General features: G+C 57.4%; 2 protein-coding genes across 6 annotated transcripts; one reads left to right on the top strand and one right to left on the bottom strand.

The window, feature by feature from the left end:
* Positions 1-2,001: 2,001 nt before the first annotated feature.
* On the bottom strand, positions 2,002-13,662 carry LIMD2 (LIM domain containing 2). 5 transcript variants are annotated; one of them, XM_077190775.1, is made up of 5 exons: positions 13,235-13,662; positions 5,375-5,485; positions 3,682-3,726; positions 3,148-3,287; positions 2,002-2,701 (listed from the first exon to the last, which is right to left on the bottom strand). In XM_077190775.1, the coding sequence occupies exons 2-5, from the start codon at positions 5,423-5,425 to the stop codon at positions 2,542-2,544; spliced, it is 396 nt and encodes a 131-aa protein (XP_077046890.1). In that variant the 5' UTR covers positions 5,426-5,485; positions 13,235-13,662; the 3' UTR covers positions 2,002-2,541. The 5 variants fall into 5 exon arrangements, with proteins under 5 accessions (XP_077046890.1, XP_054505627.1, XP_077046891.1 ...); XM_054649652.2 differs by having other exon boundaries at positions 5,375-5,520; positions 13,235-13,659; XM_077190776.1 differs by having other exon boundaries at positions 5,384-5,485; positions 13,235-13,656.
* Positions 13,663-15,073: 1,411 nt separating this feature from the next.
* Positions 15,074-19,966, top strand: LOC129130928 (E3 ubiquitin-protein ligase RNF113A-like). Its single transcript, XM_054649631.2, has 10 exons — positions 15,074-15,229; positions 15,610-15,686; positions 15,786-15,890; positions 16,441-16,548; positions 16,827-16,936; positions 17,110-17,216; positions 17,726-17,815; positions 18,405-18,498; positions 19,285-19,391; positions 19,830-19,966. The coding sequence occupies exons 1-10, from the start codon at positions 15,130-15,132 to the stop codon at positions 19,907-19,909; spliced, it is 978 nt and encodes a 325-aa protein (XP_054505606.2). The 5' UTR covers positions 15,074-15,129; the 3' UTR covers positions 19,910-19,966.
* Positions 19,967-20,143: the final 177 nt, after the last annotated feature.

Raw genomic sequence — 20,143 nt, 5'->3', positions numbered from 1 at the left:
ATTATTTTCTTTTTTCAGCTTGCTGTGTTAGGTACAAACCAAAATAGTGCTGCTATAAAATGCATCTGTTCTCCTTGCTGAAAGGCTGATTTTTTTTTTCCTGTTCATGCAGCTTCTCTCTTCATTGTCACTGTCACTCAATCAGTGTTTGGGTGCCACTCTGGCCCTTGGGGAGCTGGCCTCACCACAAGCAGCCTCCAGCCACCTTTTCCTGGGATGTAACACTGGAATATTTGTAAAATGTGTAAAATGTGAGCAGATCAGAAGGGGAGGAAGCAGCTGATGCAGTAGAAACCCTGCCCATGAACCAAGCACAGGTGAGACCCATCAGGTGCAGTTGTCTCAGACCAGAAATGTCTCCTGGAACCAGAACAAACCTGACACCCCCTGTGTGTCAGAGCCCCCAGCTCCTGCCTTTGCCAAAGGAGGAGCTTGGCAGCTCTGTTACCTTCACTTTGAGGAGGTTCTTCCCAAAGAGGGAGGAGGAGGGAAGGAAAGGTCATTATTTCTCTGGTTTAATGTTCTCTTTCTAACTGAAAACCCAACCTTAAAAACCTGGGGGTTCCATGCTTCCCTACCTCCTTAAAATCCTCCTGCATTGTTAAAATGCTGCTTGTCAGCAGCCTGGGAGCTGAGGGAATGGGAAGTGAGGCCTGCCAGAGGCAGGAAGTGGAACTGAGGGCTCTGCTTTCATTTTCTGAGCCTTCTGAAGAAGGAAGGGGCCAGGGAAGGGGCCCCAAGCCTGCAGCATCACAGCCCCTCAAGCAGGGCTGCTCAGGGGTGGCTCTTTTGGGGTGTAAATCCCAAAAGCCCCCTGAGAGCCTTGCCAGGGCGTGTGTGCACAGTCCCTGTGGTGGCTGCGTGTCCCAGGAGCCCTTTGAAAAGACATTCAGTGGAAAGGAGAATGAACTTGTCCGACATCAGGCTTTGGTCACTCAGCCAGTGCTGTCCCCAAAATCAGATGTCACTGTGACCATGAGGTATCCCCACTGTGGGGCTTCTGCCTGGCTGTGGGTGCCCACCTGAGCCCCAGCAGGGCTGTACTGAGCAGGGGGAGCACCACAGAGACTCCCATTTCTTCCTCCTCTGGGCTACCCATCCCCATCTTCCTCCCTCTTTCATTTTTATCTCCTGTTTCCATGGCTGTGTTTGGCTTCTCCCAGACAGGCATCGGCAGAGCTGATGGGATCAGTCAGGGATGTTGATATCACAGGCTGCTGCTCTGTGTGGGGGCTCTGAAAAGCTCAATTCCTGTAGAATTTCAAAGACAAATTGGGGTTCCTGAGCACAGCTGTACAAAGTGTGCCTGGAGGAAAGAGGTAAATAATAATTAAAACCAGACTCATCCACGTTCTCTGGTTTTCCTGCACTGGTGTCTCCAGCCTGGCAGGGCTTGCTGGGCTCATTATTTGTAGGGCCTGTGGTGTCCAAAGCAGGGGTTGGAAGTGGGGTGATCCCAGGGCAGACCTGTGAGGCCCCCCCAGCACTGACCCCATCCTGCCCCTGGCAGAGCCACTGAGGCACAGGGCATGATGGGGAGAGTGTGAGACACATCAGGCAAAGGGGTGGATCTGGTCCTAGGGGATCCCCAGGCTGGTGGATGCCTTTTGAGGGTGCTCTGGGCTGCATTTGGAAGCTGGTGGAAGGTTCCAGCTGGGCTGTGCAGCTCACAGGGCAAGACCCATGTGGAATTTGAAAAGCTGGCTCAGTTCCCAAAAACCTGGGGGCTCCAGGGGGGGCTTCTGATGAGGGGCCTGCACCCTGGCCACCTCTGCCTACTCCTCATGGTGTGCAGGAGCCCTCTGGGCACTCCCCAAAGAAGGGAGGGCAGCCTCTTCCCCTTCCCTGCCTCCCCTTTCCCCCAGCCTCACTGACACACAGGTACCCAGGAATGTTTCCCTGATCCCACAAGGACACAAGCTATTTCCACACTGCCTGGGCAGCAAGAGGCAGACCTGAGCACCTCCCCAGGCCCCTGGGAACACAGGACAGGACAGGGAAGGCTGGGAAACCTTGTATTACAAAAATAAAGGTGCGCAGGCGAAGCTGCTGCGAGGCTCCAGCGCAGAACGTACCAGAAGGCAAATATAAAAAACAGACACTGTGAAACCTTAAGGCTGAACCATCCCAGCTGAACTGAGCTGATGTAAACCAGGGACCCTCCTCATCCAGAGCCCCAGCAGTGCAGGGCTGGTGTGGCTGGGAGCTCTGCAGTGGCTCAAAGGCTGGAGAAGCCCCCAGCTCATCCCTTTTCCATGGTGACAAGGCCTGAAATGGATCAACAGGGCTGGGGGTCCCATGGGGGGCATTGCTTCTGCTCTGATCTCACTGGGCAGAGGGGCCTGCAGAGAGAGGGCTCCAGGTCTGGGGGCTGCACCCCGCTCAGCTCTGCCCTGTCCTCACAGCCTGCAGGACCCCTCTGAGCACCCCCAAAGAGGGGCTCCCCCTCTCCCCTGGCCCAGGTCCTGCTCTACATCAGCTCAGTTCTCCCGGCTCAGCTCCTCCGGCTCTGCGGGGCTCCGGGGGCGGGGCTGGCCCCGCTCACGCCGACTTGGTGCCGCTCTCCACCTCCTTGTGCACCCACAGCTCCTTGTGCTGCCTGCGCCCGAAGCCTTCGTCGTAGTTGCCTTTACTCTTGAAGAGCTGCTGGAAGTGGGGCTTGCAGTAGAACTCCCCGTGGAGCGCGGCGTAGCTGCCCAGGCTGGGGAGGGAGGGCAGGGTTAGCAGGCAGGGACACTGGGGAAACTGGGGGGCTTGGGGACACCGGGACAGCAGAGGGGACAACATGCAGGAGGGGACCCTTAGGGCCAACAGCTCCCTCCCACCAGCAGAGGCTGTTGGGGGCTGCTGAGAGGAGAAATGGGGGGTCCCAGGGGAGCTCAGCTTGGCCCTGAGTCCTCTAGAAGGAGGCTCTGGCTCAGCTCCGTGTTCCCCTGGAGCTGCTCTCATGGGGAACCTCTCTCCTTCCATACCAGGTAGGGTTTAGCTGGGCCCAGGTGTGCACATAAACCTTTGCTTTGCTGTGATGGGTGGGCTGGGGGGCTTTGGCTACTGTCAAGGGAGGGGTTGCAATGGGAGGGACTATTTGGGAGGGTCTCTGCAGAGCTGCAGTGGCACCTGTCCCCGCACAGGGACAGCCTGGCTCACCTGAGCTTGGTGTGGCAGTGCTTGCAGCAGAAGCAGGAGTTGTGGAAGACGAATTTGTCGGCCACCAGGCGCTCCATGGGGTACACGGTTTTCTGGCAGGCAGTGCACATCTCCTTCACCTGCGCCTTCAGGCTGAAGGACTGGCCAAGGGCAGAGCAAAGGGACACAGAGGATGAGGAAGGAGTTTGGGACAACCTGGATCCCTCCACTGCCCTCCATTCACCGGAGCACTGGGGAGCAGGAGGCAGCCCCATCTCCCTCACCCTCCCTGGGCCACTCCACTGATGCTGGGCTGGGTGGGAGCTTGGCCCGGGGGCTTTTGGCCCTTCCACCCTTGCCAAGATGGCACAGAGCAGCTGTGGCTGCCCCTGGATCCCTGGCAGTGCCCAAGGCCAGGCTGGGCAGGGCTTGGAGCAGCCTGGGGCAGTGGAAGGTGTCCCTGCCATGGCAGGGGTGGCACTGGGTGGGCTCTGAGGTCCATTCCACCCCAGGCCATTCTGGGATGAGTCTATGGTGTAGCAAAAGCAAAGGTACCTTGGAGCGCTGCACTGTGCTGCCTCCTGAGCTGCTTTTGGCCTCCTAAAAAGGGAAGGAGAAAGCAAAATGAGAGCTTGGCACAAGACCCTGACCAAACCCCTCTGTACCTGCACCTGCAAACCATCACCTGTGACCCACGCACCTCCACACAGCAGCTCTGCTCCTGCCCCTGGGAGGGGGTAATTAACTCCCCTTGCTGGAGCTGCACAGGGCTCAGGGGGAAATGCTGCCCTGTGGGTGCTTGCCCAGGCTCAGGGGGCAGTGGCCCCTTCCCCCTGGGCACAGCTGGGTGCCCCTCGCTGTCCCAGAGCCTCCTGGGGCCAAGGTTTTGTTTCCAGTTCCTCTTCTTCCCTTCAGCCCTGACAGTGGGGCTGTGCAGGAAATGAGATGCACAGCCCTGGGGGTGTGGAGAGGGCACAGGAGGGCACGGGGCAGAGCTCTGAGCTCTGGGGCTGCTGCAGCTCAGGGGCACAGCCCCAAGCACTGAGCAGCCCCTACCTGTGCCCCAGGTTTCAGGCAGGGTCTCTTTGCATCGAGTCCCTGCAGCTGCAACAGCTCATCCCTTCCAAATCTCCCCTCACCAGTGCACATCCTGCACCCACCCCACACCTGCTGGCTCCTGACAGCCACCCCAGCAGTTCCACCCTCCTGGGCACTGATGGAAGTGCTCTCTCCTCACCAAAGCCGGGATCCAAGGGCACTCCAGCAAGGTGACCAGCCAGGGCTGGCTCGTCCCCCTCCTGCCTTGTTCCCAAGGTCAGGGCAGTGTGACCCCAGGACATCCCCCCAGGATGTCACCCAGTTTGGCTCTGCCTGCCCAGCACTGCCCCTCTCTGCCCCAGGCTGATCCCCACCCCCTGTTCCTCCTGCCCTGTCCTTCCCCATCGTTTCTCCTCTGTATTTTGGGAAACAGTTTGTCCAAAGGAGGCACAGGAAGCTCTCCCCTCGCCGAGCTGCCTCCTCAGAGGTTTCCCAGCTGCTCTCACTGCCTGAGGTCAGGGACATGATTTTGTGATTTTCCTCCCAGTCCCACGAGGACTGGAAGCAGGAGCCAAAGTCAACAGTGGGCCAGGGGCAGGAGGAGGCTCAGGCTGTGTAAAACCAGTTGCATCCCTTGGCACTGGGAGAACAACCACAGCTGCTCTCCTGGGGTTAGGGTTTAATGTGCTGTTTCCAGGCTCAGCTGACCAGAGCTGAGGAAAAGCTGCCTCTCTGGAGCTGAGACATCCGTTCCCAAGGCTGCAGCAGCCCAGGGCTGCTGTCACTTCTCGGCAGCCTCCTGGCCAGCCAGGCACACTCTCCATTCCATATCTGATAGATCTTCCCTCGGGGAAGGGCCGTATCCTGTCCCAGCAGGAGATGTTCTTGAACCTTTATGTTTTTCCATCTCCAATCACTCCAGCTCCAAAGCTCTCAATTGTGATCACGGAAAGCCATGGAAACACAAACAAACAGACAGCAGCTCCAGGAGCTGTGGATGGAGCAGAGCCTGAGGCTGGCGTCCAGTGTGCTCAGCAAACAGCACCTTCTGCTGGAACATTCCCGTCCCCAGTTCTGCTCTTTGAGTAGCTGTGGCTGTGCCTTTGATCACCCTAAAGTGTCAGGTCAGGAACGAAGCTTCTGTGTACAGCCCTCCCCCCTGAGAACCCAAACCCAGCTGAAATTCCCATACAAACCCCAGGGTACAAACCTCACGTACATGAGCTGGGGCTGGGCTGGCTGCTCCCGTGGCCTGGAACATGGCTCCTTCCCCTTCTCCCTCTGTTTAATCCTCAGCTTGAAGGCTGTGGGTCGAGGTTCCCTGCAGAGGCGTCAAAGAGAGACCTCTTGCAACACCTGGAAAGGAAATGTCATCAGGAGTGGGGCTGGTTTCATCACCAAACCCAGCAGCTCTGCAGGAGCTGGGGTGTGCTCAAAGCTCCCTGCAGGGTCAGATCAGCCCTTCCCAGAGACTGAGGCACAGGGAGATGCAGCTCTGGAATACTGTGATAGCAGCTGGAGGGTCTGGGGCTCTGAACACCTGGAAGGCGATGGGATGGCTTCTACTCCAAAGCCATGAGTGGAAGCACCTGCCAGGCAATGACCACTGGCAGCAAGGCTGGTCCTGAATCAAGGCAGCAAAACCAGCACCCCGTGTTTTACTAATGCAGCCACCCAAGGACTGGTGTTGCTGGAGGAAGGGACTGTGGTTTGAGTCCAATTTTAGCCCAGAAAAGTCTTGCTGATCCCAGCTCAGCAGAGCCAGTGATGGGGATTTTGTCTTCGGTGCCTTTAGGCTGAGCCCTTGTGATGTGCCTGGGAGGATGAGGCTGACAGGGCTGGGACCAGCACAGGAAAAAAACACCAGCATTGCAAATCACCCCTTTAGGTAAAAAAGAGCTAAAAAGGCACTGACAGCTCCTCAGGGGTTTTCCCCACCACACTTTACCCTCAAAACACCCGTGAAAGATGAGCCCTGGTTTGAATACAGAGGACAGAGCTGTGGGGCTGAGTGATGCTGCCAAGGGAGGAGCAGAGCAGAGAAAAGAAGGGGGAAGGGGTGGCTCTGCAATGATGGGGATGAGTTAGAGGCTGGAAAACCAGCACCTGCCTCTGCCTGAGGCTGCTTCCCTGTCTTACTGAACCCCCTTGGCCTCATATTGCCACCCCAAAAACCTTCCTGCTGCCCAAGGACTGGGCTAGACACTGAGAAAGCCCCAGGGCAGGGACACGTCAGGGTGGAGGGCTTGGGGCAGGGGCATCTCCTCAATGCCCACCTCAGAGGGACATTTGCCAACATGTCCTGGGCTTTAGGGGGCTCTTTGGCTGCAGTCCCCAGCAGGCCTGAGTTACACCAGCAAAGCACCTAAAATTCATGGCTGCTTTCAGAGTTGAAAGAGCATTTCCCCAGGTGCTGGGTGCCCCTCTCAGCCCTGCTTGCAAACGTTTCCCAGCCCCAGCTGAGGCCCAGCCCCGCTCTATCAGAATCATTTCCCGTCTCGCTGCGGTTTGGTTGTTATTTCCTGCTCTGAGCCTGCTCGCAGGCTGCTGCTGCTGCTGAACCCAGCATCTGCTGGGGGCCAGCCCCACAGCCCCTCCCTGCCCCCATTCCTGGGACAGGACCTGCTCTTTGTGCTGCTGGGGTCTGTGAGGTCCTGCAGCCCAGCACGGACCCTGCAGGGAACATGAGGGACCCCAAAGACCTGGTGTCCCCACGCCACACACAGCTCTGACACAGATGCACAACCCTCTCCCTTTTCACCTGCTTTTCACCTTCACCCCAGCCTTTCTTACAAACATTTGTCCTCCCCCAGCTTCCCTTCCCTTGCAGCTCATCTTCCTCCCCTGTCCCACTTTCTTTCCCTGGGTTTTTCCAGACTCCCCACACCGCTGGTGCCCTTCCCCAGGAGCTGCTCCAGTGGAAGGTCCCTGCCCATGGCACAGGGGTGGGATGAGATGAGCTCTGAGGTCCCCCCAACCCAAACCATTCAGGGGTTCTGTGATAAACCCATTTTTGCTTCCACCCACTCTTTGTTTCTCTGCTCCTCATGCACCCAAACCCCTTTCCCTTCAATTCCACCCACTTATCCCCCCCATGGCAGGATGTTTCCCACACAGCCCCTCTGCCCTCTGTGCACAGACCCTCTGGTGCTTCCAGCCAGCCCCTCGCTGCAGCTGCTGCTCTTCAGCCTTCAAACCTCCTTCCTGCTGCAGGGCAGGAGGCAAGAGCAGAAATCTCAAAGGGGAAGGGTGTGCTGGGGCGATAAGGGAACCAGAGCAAGTGAGAAACTGCAAGAGGGACTCTTGGAGGCTCTTGGCTGCTGTCATGGCTCTTCTCAGGAGCACAGCTTGGGGCTGGGGCCCAAGGCAGCCACCAGCAGCCTCCAGGAGAGGGGAGATGTGGTGACACAGGCAGAGCCTAAGGACAAGCTGCCACACTGATGCTACAAAGCCTTCACAGGGGCTTGGGAAGCCTTGGGGCTCGCTGGCTTTGAAGGGTGCAGCGGGCACACGTGACAAAGCCCACAGTGGAGACTGGCACCATAAATGCCAGATCTGACTGTCCCAAATCTCTGCTCCCTAAAGTCCTTAGTCACTTGCACAGCCTGGGAAGAGCAGGAGTGAGGACTGTCCTCCTCTCCAGGTCATGCCAGCAGTTTCAGGTTTTCAGCTCAGGACAAGGTGAGAGAACCCCTTTGCCTTCCAGCCTCTCTCATCCTGCCCCTTGCAGCAACTGATGGCTCCAAGCAGGGAGGAGTTTGAGGGGAGGAAGGCAACACTGCTCCATCACAGAGCTTTTCCCCAACAGCCTCCTGCATCCCCTCGCACCTTCCTGCCTGACCCTGGGGCAGATGGAGGGAGAGGGAACATCTGGGGTGGCCCCAGGGCAGTCCCCAGCCTCAGCCTGCCTCTGACGGATCAGGTTTCCTGCAGCCAGGAGGGTGCAGGGAGCATTTCCCTGTTCCCTTCTCCAGAGGGGCCAGCAGGGCTGGATCCCAGTGTAGATCCAGTGCAGGCCCGGCCCGTTCCCGGTGCTGACCCCGTGCAGGCCCGGCCCGTTCCCGGCGCTGACCCCGTGCAGGCCCGGCCCGTTCCCGGCGCTGACCCCGTGCAGGCCCGGCCCGTTCCCGGTGCTGACCCCGTGCAGGCCCGGCCCGTTCCCAGCCCATTCCCGGTGCAGGCCCGGCCCGTTCCCAGCCTGTTCCCGGTGCAGGCCCGGCAGGGCTGGATCCCGGTGCTGACCCGGCCTGTTCCCAGCCCATTCCCGGTGCAGGCCTGGCCCGTTCCCGATGCTGACCCGGCCCATTCCCAGCCCAGGCCCGACCCATTCCCGGTGCAGACCCAGCGGGGCTGGATCCCAATGCAGACCCAGCAGTTCCCGGCCCGGTGGGTCCCGACAGGGAAGGAGAGTGAGTGCAGAGGGCGAGGGGCCCCTCTCTGCCAGATGGTTCCCATTAGCAGCCCTGGGAAGGGTTTGTTTACTGCAGGGATCGCTGCTCCATTGCAGGAGGCTTCCCCAAAGGCAAAGCACGGCCTGGGGGATCCGGGCCCCCTTCCTCCTCCATCCTCAGAGGACGTGGAGTGACCCCAGAGCATGGAGAGGCTGCCAGGGCTTTCCCCAAGAAATCTTGGCCTGAGCTGGTGGCTGTGGGGATGGATGTCCATGAGATCCTGTGCAGGACCAGTGAAACCCACACACAGGCCAGCACTGACCCCCCCAGCTCCACAGCCTTCATCCCTCTCTGCTGGCCAGTGTGGGAAGAGGTGAACAGGAGCTGGAAGAGCCTCTCCTGAGCCTGGGATCACCCAGCTCCCAAGGCTCAGTCTCTGCACTCTTGGGGTCTCACAGCTGACCCCACCATGAAGCCAAGCGTGGTGCAAAGCCAGCATCAAAGAGGCCAGGCCAGAGCTGGCACAGCAGTGCCAGGGAAGGGATGGTGGAGCCAGCCCAGTGGCCACAGCTCCTGCTTCGACCATGGAATCCCTTCATTCTGCTTCAGGTCCTGGCTCTTGTATGGCTTTGAGCCAGCCACTTGACCTCATGGTACTGGGGAGCCAGGGCAGGTCCCTGCTGGCTCAGCACAGGCTGGGGGACTTCAGGGAGGAGAATCCAGACATTTCTGGGGACACCCCTCCCCTGCTGGAGAGATCCCTGGGCCTGGCCCTGCCTCACCCCACGGCCAGGAGCCACCTTGCAGCAGCCTGCTCCACTCATCCCCTTTCCATCCACGTTCTGCCTCTTGAGAGGCTGCCAGTGGGCAGGAAATCTGCAGCCAAAATGCTGAGGGATGCTGACAAGGAATAGCTGTGGGGAGGAACAGGGCTGCCTTTGTCAGGGCAACAATGGGGGACCCACAGGAGTGAGGGGGAGCCCAAGGGAAGCCCCTGCCCACCCTCTGTCGCTTTCATCCCTGCCTGCCCTGAGGAGAAGGTGCACAGCTCTGGAAGCACCAGGGGACTGGGCTGCTCCTTGCCCTGCCTCTCAGGGAGGGGCCCACAGGCCAGAAGGACCCTACTGGGCTTCACCTGCTTTCCAGAAGGAGAAACTGAGGCAGCCACTTCCTGGGATTGTGGCTGTGTTTAATGGCATCCATTAAAAATCATGATCTAAAGGAAGTCCCTGCTCCCTGGGATCTCCTGTCTTGCTGGGAGTTCAGATGGAGCAGAGAAGCGCAGCAGGAATCCTGCCAGGAGGATGAGAAGAGGCTTTTCCAAGCAGAGACAAACTTTCAGTAGCGCCAGACAAAAACTGCAGGTTGAGAGGTTCAGGCTGGACATTAGACACAAATGCTTCACTGGGAGAAACCTTGGGAGCTCTGCAGAAGGGACTGATGAGGTGCAATATCAACCTGCTGCAAACAAGCACCATAGGCAAACAGCCCATGGCTTCCCTAATCTCTTCCATAAACCATGCTCCACCTGGAAACATCACCCTGCTCTCCTACTCAAATGTACATTAGACATTAGTTCTTCTCCCATCATATTTTGCCTCTCAGAGGGATCCATAAGGAGTAACCACGTTCAGGAGAAGCAGATTCCCTTTAAGCAGTTCTCACCTGGTGGGCTCTCTGTTGCCACAGCCACCGTGGTGGCAAACAGGTGAGCTGGTCTGGCAGCTCCTCACTGGGAGATCTCAGACCTTGGTATTCTGATACAAAACTCCAGCACCCCTGAAAACCTCTGGCCTGATGTTTTACATCCCTTCTTGCAGAAGAATCCAAGTGTCTTCCTTGTATTTTGCTCTCTTTTCCCTGTCCCTTTTCCTGTCTCCACCTAAAATAATCATTTCCTTGGGGCTCTATCATGAGGCCTTGTTGTTTCAGAAGTCATTTATCATATCCAAGGAAGACACTGAGCCAGCCTGACACAATCTGTGTTAATCTGTGTTGAAACCACCCAGAATTTTATTCTGCTTCCCAACAGCACATCTGAGTGCTCTTCCAGAACCTGGTCTAGAAACCAACCTTTCCTTGTGCTCCAGTTAATGGAGCTGTAATTGCCAGTAATTTCCTCCTTCCTCTAACACAACCTCTCCGTGCTGCCTTGGCTGATTTCCTCTCGTGGAATATCACCTGTTACTCACCAGACTCTGCACTGGCATTTCCTGTGGTGGAGTTTCCATCCCTGGAGGGGTTTAAGGCACTTGGGGACATGGTTAGCAATGGCCTTGGCAGTGCTGCGGAATGGCTGGACACTATGATTTACAGAACTTTTCCAGCCTGAAGGATTCTCTGATTCCATGGGATGAGCCCATCTCTTGGGCTTTGAGAGACCCCACAAAAAGCTTTTGCTGTTTCATCGCCTGCAGATGCAGTAAGAGCAAGAGTGGGTCCAGTTGCAGGCACTCCAAAACACATCACAACCCCTTTCCATGGTCCCTGCCTCCACACGAGCCCTGCAAAAGCCGCTGTTTGCTGTCCAAATGCAGATTGTATAAGAAGAAAACATGACCAAAATGATATTGGTAGTTAAATCTCTTCAAATACCATCCTTTTTGAGCTGCCTCAGCTATTTTCAGCCTTCATCTCTATCCTTCTTTTTAGGATCCAAGGTGCCATAGAGCCCAGGATAGGATCTGGTTCTCCGAAATCCACAAGATTGCAGTGGAGCAATGAGTGTGCCAGGAAAAGTAATCCCTGGAGAGGCACATCAGAGGATGCTGAGGCATCTTGCCACTGAAAACCCCGAGCTGGACATATGGAGAGGGTTATGGGCACACCACAGGAGTGAAAAACATGTCGAAAGTGTGCTTAACACTGATATTGCAATAATCCTTTTGTCCAGATTTAATGTTTTCCATCCCAGGGCTTTTGCTAAGAGCGAGGTAAGCGCTGCAACACCCCCAGATGGCAGATAAAAATGACTTAACTGGCAGGGAAAAGCAGACATGTCTTGGGGGGACATGGCAGCTGCCTGGCAAAACCCTGCAAGAGCTGAGGGCGGGAGAAAAGGAAAAGAAAAACTTCACCACCCTCCAGGACCAGAGGGGTCGTTGAAGACTCCCAGGAATTACCCACTCAAGGAAACCAGAAGAGAAATTCCCTTCCCTAACGAGAAGCCTCCTGGGATTTTTGCTGACCAAAAAAAGGTCAGGAACCTGGTTTTAAGCTGTTTAAGAATGAAGATGCATCCACCACTTAGCAAAGCCCAAGAGGTTGGTTCTGACAGATCCTCAGTTTGGAACTGGGAATTTGCTCCTTGTAGGACTCCCATTTAAAAAGGACATGAACACTGGGGCTGTGTCAGGCTAGGCTTGGTCGATTGCCCTGCAATTATTTTGTAATCTACATTAATAATGCTGCAGATGTGCTACTCCTGGCCTTAAACACACAACAGCTCAGCTGAGGCACCAGATGTCTTCCCTGTGAGAGCCCTCACACGACGTCTTTGGTGGACAAAGCCCAGTTTTCAAGGCTGGATTAGCAGCTTTTCTTTTCAAAACTGTTACCCACACCATGAAAAAAACCAGCAGAAAATTGATCATAAATATGATCGACAAGCTATCTTAGCTTGTTTGAAGTGATCCAAGGGGATTAGACAGATCAGGCTGGCTCAAAACACAGTAGTTACAGCACCAGACTGGGACTTGGGAGACCTGGGCTTCATTCCTAAATCTGCTGCTAATTTTGGGTGGCAGTGGATAAATAATTTCATTTTTTCTGTTCCCTTTTTCCCCTCTCCCCTCGACGAAAACAGAGCTGCTCTCCTTTGTGAAGCCCTGGGAGATCCCTGGCTGTTAAGGGTTATGTCAGAGCCCAGGGCATTTGTGTTGTTATTAAATCTCACAGTCATGCAACAGCCTCCCCAGGGAAGTGATGAAAGACCTGTCGCTGGAAAGGTTTAAATGCAGCCTGGACGAGGCGGTAGGAGACACACATCGGGAATTGGCAGGCATTAACCAAGGGGGATAAGGCGGTCGGGATCTAACAGGTTTTTCTTCCATCTCTGCTTTTTCTGATCAGCTTAATAAAACGGATCTGTCCAGCCGCCCTCCGGCATGTACTGCAGCACACAACAAAGAGGGGACTACAGCCCGAGCGGGAACGTGAGCCCCCAGATACGCCCCGAAATACGGCCCCACATACGCACCCCGGAGCGGATGGGGCCAGCAGGGCCTGCTCGCCCCGCCGCTACCGGCCCCTCTCGAGGGCTCCGCGGGCACGGGGAGCTGGCTCCGGTTCTGAGCCCCGATCCCCGGCCCCGTTCCCCCGGCCCAGAACCCCCGGCCACCTCCGGGGCTCCGCTGTCCCCATGTTCCGAGCCCGAACCTCCTCCCGCGCCCCGCGGCCGAGCAGCTGCCGGTGCAGCGGGGCTGGGGGCGAGCCCGAGTGCGGGGCGGCTCCTGAGCAGCGCAGCCGCTCCCCGGGGCGCTCCCCGCTCCTCTCCATCCCCGCTCCTCTCCATCCCTGCCTCTCGCTCCCCGCCTGCCGCTCGGGCTGCCCCGGCCCCCCCAGCCCGGTGTGCTCGGGAACCGGGACCGCCGGTGCGGGCGAGCCCCTCAGCCCCGCTCCCGGGGCCGGCATTGTCTCGCCGCCGCCGCCGCCTCCCGCCGCCCCCGAGCCGAGCTCACCGCCGAGCAGGAGGGTCCGCAGGGCGGGGCCGTGCCTGTGCCGTGCCCGGGGCTGTGCCGTGCCGTGCCGTGCCCGGGGCTCTGTTGCCCGTGTCCCGCCGCAGAGGCCGCGGCCGTGAAGCGGAGCCGCTTCCTGCGCTCCCCGCGCCGGCTCCGAGCCCTTTTATCGCGGGGCCGCAGCAGCGATTGGCTCTCGGCGTCGAACCGGCTTCCAGCCGCTCGCTCCTTTGTGTGGAGCCAACCTCTAACCCCGAACCTTCCCCGCTCCCCCGGCTCCCAGCTCCCTCTGCCTGGCCGTCCGCAGCCTCCCCGATCCCACAGCGCCGGCCCTGGGGCGACCCTTCTGCTTTCTGGCACGGGGTGCAATTACGCCCCCGCTAATTAGCTCCTCCAGCCTCTCTCCCATGAGCTGCGTGTGCACATTGGCTTCGCCCCAAGCTTTGGACACGGCCTTGGGCTCTCTCTGCGTGGCACTCACCCACCCCTGTAAGGGATCCTGGAGCATCCCAAAGGATCCATCCTGACCCCGGTAAGAGATCCTGGAGCATCCCAAAGGATCCATCCTGACCCTGGTAAGGGATCCTGGAGCATCCCAAAGGATCCATCCTGACCCCATAAGGGATCCTATAGCATCCCAAAGGATCCATCCTGACCCCATAAGGGATCCTATAGCATCCCAAAGGATCCATCCTGCCCCCATAAGGGATCCTGGAGCATCCCAAAGGATCCATCCTGCCCCCATAAGGGATCCTGGAGCATCCCAAAGGATCCATCCTGCCCCCATAAGGGATCCTGGAGCATCCCAAAGGATCCATCCTGACCCCATAAGGGATCCTATAGCATCCCAAAGGATCCATCCCTCCAGTGTCTGCAAAAGCCACATTTCCCACACCTCAGCCCATTGCGTGCATAGGAAGGATCTTATCAGGCAGCAGCAGGAAAGGAGGATTCCAGTGCTCCCCACTTGTCACCCTCCAGAGGGGTAAAACTGATGTGTGGTGGTTTCAGAAACCCAGGGTTTATTCCATGGAGAGCTGATAAGCCGAGCACGGGAGTGGTGGATCTGCCAGAGCAGGGTCCCAGAGCAAAAGCACTGCCTGGACTATAAAGGCAGCTTCCCATGGTGTTTGGAGGGCTGGGATTTCCCCACAAACAGGACAAAACATCAGGAATTAATATAAATATGAATAGTTAAAACCTGGAGGTGGTTTCACGCCAGCCAAGGAAGCTGGAATGGCCATGGATCAGGAGAGAGGCGGCAATAACTTGTAGCTCTGAGGACTTTAGGCTCTCAAAGCCCTCCAATGGGCCATAAATGGAGGAAAATATACAATGGAGTGATGGGAATATCTTTGAAAATGATGATTCTGGAACAAATATTCTTGTTTGGCTCCTGAACACAGTGTGGTGCCACTGGAAAGAGCTAAACGCTGGCTGGAGGTGGCCCAAAGCCTGAGCCCAGCTGCAGAGACAGGTGTTCTGTGTGCAGTTTACTGTACAAAAAACACGATTGAGGAATTCACGGGAGTGATTACTGGACAAGGAGACAGCGGTGATGTGATTTACAACCTCTGTCACTCTGCATTGCTCAAAGGGCATCGAGTGCAAATAAATGAGGAATTGCACTCCAGATGTGAGCCAGCGGTGGGACAGCCACACTGTAGAGAGGGAAGGGGGCTGTGCAGAGAGCAGGGACTGTGCAGAGAGCGGGGCTCAGAGCTGGGCTCAGAGCGGTCTCAGAGCTGGGCTCTGAGTTGGGCTCAGGGTCCAGAGCAGCACCCCCGGGACCCCCGGCCCCGCCCGGGGCGCTGAGTCCTCCGCGCCCGCAGGGGGCGCCGGCCGCCCCGGCCGCTCCGGCGCCGCTCTGTCCAGCGCCGCGGTCTCGGCGGCACAGGATGGCGGAGGAGAGCGGCGTCTGCAGCTTCGTGTTCAAGAAGCGGGTCCGGGCCGCGGGCAGCGGCCGGCGAAAACGGCCCGGCAGCGACCAGGAGCGGGGTGAGGGCTGGGGGACCCGGGCGGCGCGGGGAGCCGAGCTGGGGCGGTGCGGTGCAGCGGAGAGGCGAGGAAGGGCCTGGTGCCGCCCCCAGCGCTGCCCACACCGGGGCTGGGCCAGCCCGAGGGCGTAAGGGACCCCGGCAGTTGTGTCACAGGGATTTAGGTCGGCTATTAGGAGAAGGTTCTTCCCCTGGAAGGTGGTCGGACACTGCCCAGGCTCCCAGGGAACGGTCCCGGCCCCAAGGCTGCCCGAGCTCCGGGAGCATTTGGACAGCGCTCCCAGGGTGGAGTTGTTGGCTCTGCCTGGGTGTCCCCAGCCCGCCGGGGCCGGGGCTGCCTCAGGCCCGGGCCCAGCCCCTCACGCCCGGCTTTCCCCGCAGAGAGCAGCGAGGAGGAGGGCAGCACTGTGGTGCGCAAGGAGCGGCGGCGGGACACCGCCAACCCCATGATCCAGAAGGTAAGGGAGCTCCGAGGGGGCTCCTGCTCCATCCAGGGCTGCCTGCGGGGGCCTGCCAGGCGCAGCCAGGACAGCGCTGGAGCCTTTCCTCCCCCCCAGACCAGGCGCTGCGCGAGGGAGAGGCCGGAGTACGCGCCGAGCAGCAGCGAGGATGAGGATCCTGCCAAGGAGATCGGCGTCACCTACAAATCCACCAGGTCGGCGGTAAGGACAGGCAGCAGAGGGCCTGGGGTGTCAGCTCAGGTGGGGCTGGGGATCCCACTCCTCACAGACAGAATCTGCCACTCTAAACATGGGATTGGACATTCTTTCCTATCAGTGCCCCTCCCTGTCCCCTCTTAATAGCCAAGCACCTTGTGCTGGGTTTACTCTGATAGTCCCTTCCTCCACGGGAGGCCATCACAGGTTGGCCTTTCCCTTTTAGAGGTGGGAGTTAAAACTCCAGGATGCCACTGGCCTTTCCCAACACTGCAGAGATTTTTCAGGAGAGGGACCAGTTGGATCAGGTTTGCTCAACTGTTGGGTTTGTATTTTCAGGGTTAGATCATCTTTGGCTGATACCAAGGGAGGCAGCCTTTGGTTTGCCCAACCTTCTGGGAAGAATGAGAAGGGATGGGAGGAGGTGACAGCTTTGGCACTCTGCAAGCTTTTCTGTTCAGTTCTTGCTCTGTGACAACCCTTCAAGTAGACAGGAGCTCTCTGTCTTGTCCAGGTGTTCCCTCCGCTCTTGCCACAAGTTTTCCTTGCTTTTCAGAAACCTGTTGGCCCAGAAGACATGGGAGCCACAGCAGTGTATGAACTGGACACAGAGAAGGAGAAGGATGCCCAGGCCATCTTTGAGCGCAGCCAGAAAATCCAGGAGGTGAGTCAGCCCTGCTCCTCAGGAGCTCCTGCTCTGCAGCAGGAGAGCCTGTGCTTTGCTCATCCCCTTCTGCACACCAAGAAGAGTCAGAGTCTCATCTTCCCTACAAGTTCAAGGAGCCAGGAGTGCAACCTTTGCTAATAGGGGTTTTGTGCCTTTATTGGCATCTTGGTGTTAAGGAAGGCAAGGTGGGAAGGGAGACTGGTGTCAGAGTGGTGGCAATTGATTCATGTCATGAAGCTCTCCTGATCCTTAATGATCCCGTCTTGCTCTCCTAGGAGCTGAGAGGAAAGGAAGATGATAAAATTTACCGTGGCATTAACAACTACCAGAAGTATGTGAAGCCCAAGGACACATCGATGGGAAATGCCTCCTCAGGAATGGTGAGGTGGGTTGGGATGAGCCTCGGGGTCTGTGACCGCACCATCCCAAAGGCAGTGTCTGGGGCTGAACTCTGCTGTCACTGCCAGTTTCTGCCTGACCCGTATGTTGTGTGGTTCTGGCCAGGGCCCTGCTCCAGGGCCACTCTGCAGCGGGGCTGAGCCTCTTTTCCCCCTTCAGGAAAGGCCCCATCCGTGCTCCAGAGCACCTGCGGGCCACGGTGCGCTGGGACTACCAGCCCGACATCTGCAAGGACTACAAGGAGACCGGGTTCTGCGGCTTCGGGGGTGAGTGCCCCGTGCTGCAGCTGAGCCCCAGGCATGCCAGGGCATCCAGTCCAGCTGTGACCCCGTGTTCGGGGTGCTGAGCCACAGCCCCTTCTGTGCAGAGCTGTTTGTGTAAGGCTGTCATTCGTGCCATCCCTTCTGAAAGCCCAGGGCCTCTAATTAGTGGTTATAGGATCCTGGAAGGGACCCCTGGGATGTTCCAGTGACCCACATTCTTACAGGTATTGTGTGGACTCAGAGCATGTGAGGGATGGGTTTTCCTGTTCCTTATCCCACTTCCCATGTGCATAACTGCTGGAACTGTCCCTGTCGCACAGAGAGGATGATGCTCACAGCCTGTCAGCACTGAGGGATCCTGTACCTGCTCCAGGAGCTTAGTGCTGCCCTGGAGAAGGAGCAATCAGATTTCTCCTGCTGGGCAGAGCTTAGGCTGCCCTGGAATTGGGTGTCCTGGTAACACTCTGCCCTTGCAGCCTGTCTCTTATTTCCTCTTTCTCTGTGCTGCTCAGACAGCTGCAAGTTCCTGCACGACCGCTCGGACTACAAGCACGGCTGGCAGATCGAGCGGGAGCTGGACGAGGGCCGCTACGGCGTCAACGGTACCGGGGCCTCGGGGGACTCCTGCTGCAGGATCAGCTGGGGGGCAGCAAGCACTGACACTGCTGAGCACAGCTGCTGCTTTCAGACAGCCCCTGGCTCTCTGGGAAGGAGAGCACTGCTGTGTGGAGCTGGGAGATGGGACTGTCTGTCCCCCTGATGCCCAGGGGGTGGGATGTCATTTGTCACTCAGTGTCCAGAGCTCAGGAGTGCTCAGGGCTCATGAGTGCTGCTGTGCCAATGGGGGCTATTCTCTGCTCAGTTGGAGCCAGAACTTGGTGGCAGCTGGTTTGGAAGACAATCTAAAAAACAGGAGGGGGCTGGAGGATGTTTCTCTTTATAGCAGTGAGTGGGTGAAGTAGAAAAGAATTTTCTCCTGAGATGAGCAACAGGCCTGCTGGCTCATTAGCCCTAATTATAGCAGAGTCCCACACGTGTTACTGACATCAGCAACACCCAGATGCCAGAGCTGCATTGTTTCCAGCAGATTGAATCCCACCTGCTGTGCTCTCCCCTTATTTATTATTTTGTGCCCCACACATGGGCTGGGCTGGCCTCTCACTCCACTCTGGTTCACTTTCTCTTCTGCAGATGATGAAAACTACGAGGTGAGCAGTGATGAGGAGGACATGCCTTTCAAATGCTTCATCTGCAGAGGTTCCTTCAAGAACCCCGTGGTCACCAAGTAAGTGCTTGTTTGGCACGAGCAGCCACGTGTGCTGTCAATGCAGCTCGGGAGTCACTCATTCACTATTGAGGCAAAGACAAGCCCAGCCCACAGGCTGTGGGTGGAACCTGCTCGTTGTCTGCCCTGGCTTTCGGGTGGGTGGGGGAATCCTGAGAGCCAGGGAGTCTCACAGCTGCATCTGGAGCATCCCCTTGGAAGGGATCTCAAGCACTTACTCAAGCACTTTTTAGATTTCCACAAATGCTGCCTCATTGCCTCATCTTTCCCCCTTAAGCCTGAGATTTTGTTTTCATGCCATCATTCCTCCTGCACACTGAATGGCAGCTGCACTGCCCAAGCAGAGAAGTGTGTGCATGGGGAAGCCAGGAGCTTGGTGAGGATGAGGAGGAGGCTGAGGACAGCCCTGTCTCACTCTGAACGCTGTCCTGTGTCTGGGAGAGCTCACTGGTGGCTCTGTGCTGTTGCTGCACATGAGTGAAGCAATGCTGAAACACCTTCCACGGGACAGGGATGGCTGCAGCTCACTTTTGCCTCCCTTGGGGACCATGGAGAGCTGTCAGGCAGGGGAAGGCGCTGCCCAGGGAGCTGGGAGAGCCCCCATCCCTGGGGAACAAGGACCAACTGGCCATGGCACTCAGGGCTCTGGTTTGGGTGACAAGGTTGGACTCTGGTGGAGGTCATTCTCAACCTTGGTGCTCCTGTGGCCAGCAGTGAGCAGTGTCTGACCCCAGGACACAGTGGCTGTGTCTGGGGCCCTGCAGTGAGCTCCGTGTCTCCGTCCAGGTGTCGGCACTACTTCTGTGAGAGCTGTGCCCTGCAGCACTACCGCAAATCCCAGCGCTGCTACGTCTGCGACAAGCAAACCAACGGGGTCTTCAACCCTGCCAAAGGTATGGGGCACCTGGGGAGAGAGGGGCTGGGGGAGCACCTGAGCAGCAAAGGCACCAGCTCCTTCCGTTCACAGCTCTTGGCTGCCAGCAGAGAGCAGGTTCTAGTGTCAGGAAATATTGAATCACAGCAGAGAGCAGGGTCTAGTGTCAGGAAATATTGAATCACAGATGCAACTTGAGCATCTGTGCTTGCCCAGGTGGGGAACCTGGGGAGCAAGTGGGGAGCAGAGGCAGCAGCTTGTGAGGTCATTAAAGCACTGAGGGAATGACTGCAACTGCTCCTGCCTGGACTCAGCCATCAGGTGGCTCCAAGCTGAGCCTCTGCAGGCCAGGGGTTTTTGGTAGCTGCCCTGGTCCTGGGTGTTCACAGCACCTGGAGCCCTGGCTCTGGGGCAGCCCCTGCACCTGGAGCCTCACTGTGCCTGTTCTGTTTTTCAGAGCTCATGGCAAAACTGGAAAAACACAAAGGGGAGGAAGAAGAGGAGCAACAATCAGACCAAGAAGGGGATCCACAGTAGCAGAACACATTTTGTACATAACTTAATAAAGCCCTGTTTGTAAGACTTCCTAACAAACCAGGGAATCAGTATCTTCTTACTAACAGTAAGATTAAATCAGGAACCAAACCTGATCATAGGGAGGAAGTAGAACTGGGCCTGGCCTTAACAAACACTCCTGCAACTGGGAGAATTTGACTGAAACTTCCAGAAAAGAGCAAGAGCAGGTGTGTGCAGCTTGTTGCTTTAGTTGAA

The sequence above is a fragment of the Agelaius phoeniceus genome, chromosome 26 (genome assembly GCF_051311805.1).
Source record: "Agelaius phoeniceus isolate bAgePho1 chromosome 26, bAgePho1.hap1, whole genome shotgun sequence".
Taxonomy (NCBI): domain Eukaryota; kingdom Metazoa; phylum Chordata; class Aves; order Passeriformes; family Icteridae; genus Agelaius; species Agelaius phoeniceus.
Note: the sequence above shows the minus strand (reverse complement) of the source record. Positions and strands in the feature narration are given on the sequence as shown.

What these genes read in the sequence shown, in the direction of transcription:
- LOC129130928 (XM_054649631.2), top strand. Translation starts at nt 15,130, where the DNA reads ATGGCGGAGGAGAGCGGCGTCTGCAGCTTCGTGTTCAAGAAGCGGGTC. An exon ending in ACAAATCCACCAGGTCGGCG is followed by an intron (nt 15,891 to 16,440) that starts GTAAGGACAGGC and finishes CTTGCTTTTCAG; the next exon opens with AAACCTGTTGGCCCAGAAGA. An exon ending in GCCTCCTCAGGAATGGTGAG is followed by an intron (nt 16,937 to 17,109) that starts GTGGGTTGGGAT and finishes TTCCCCCTTCAG; the next exon opens with GAAAGGCCCCATCCGTGCTC.
- LIMD2 (XM_077190775.1), bottom strand. Translation starts at nt 5,425, where the DNA reads ATGTTCCAGGCCACGGGAGCAGCCAGCCCAGCCCCAGCTCATGTACGT. An exon ending in CCCCAGCTCATGTACGTGAG is followed by an intron (nt 3,727 to 5,374) that starts GTTTGTACCCTG and finishes TTCCCTTTTTAG; the next exon opens with GAGGCCAAAAGCAGCTCAGG. An exon ending in CACTGCCACACCAAGCTCAG is followed by an intron (nt 2,702 to 3,147) that starts GTGAGCCAGGCT and finishes CTCCCTCCCCAG; the next exon opens with CCTGGGCAGCTACGCCGCGC.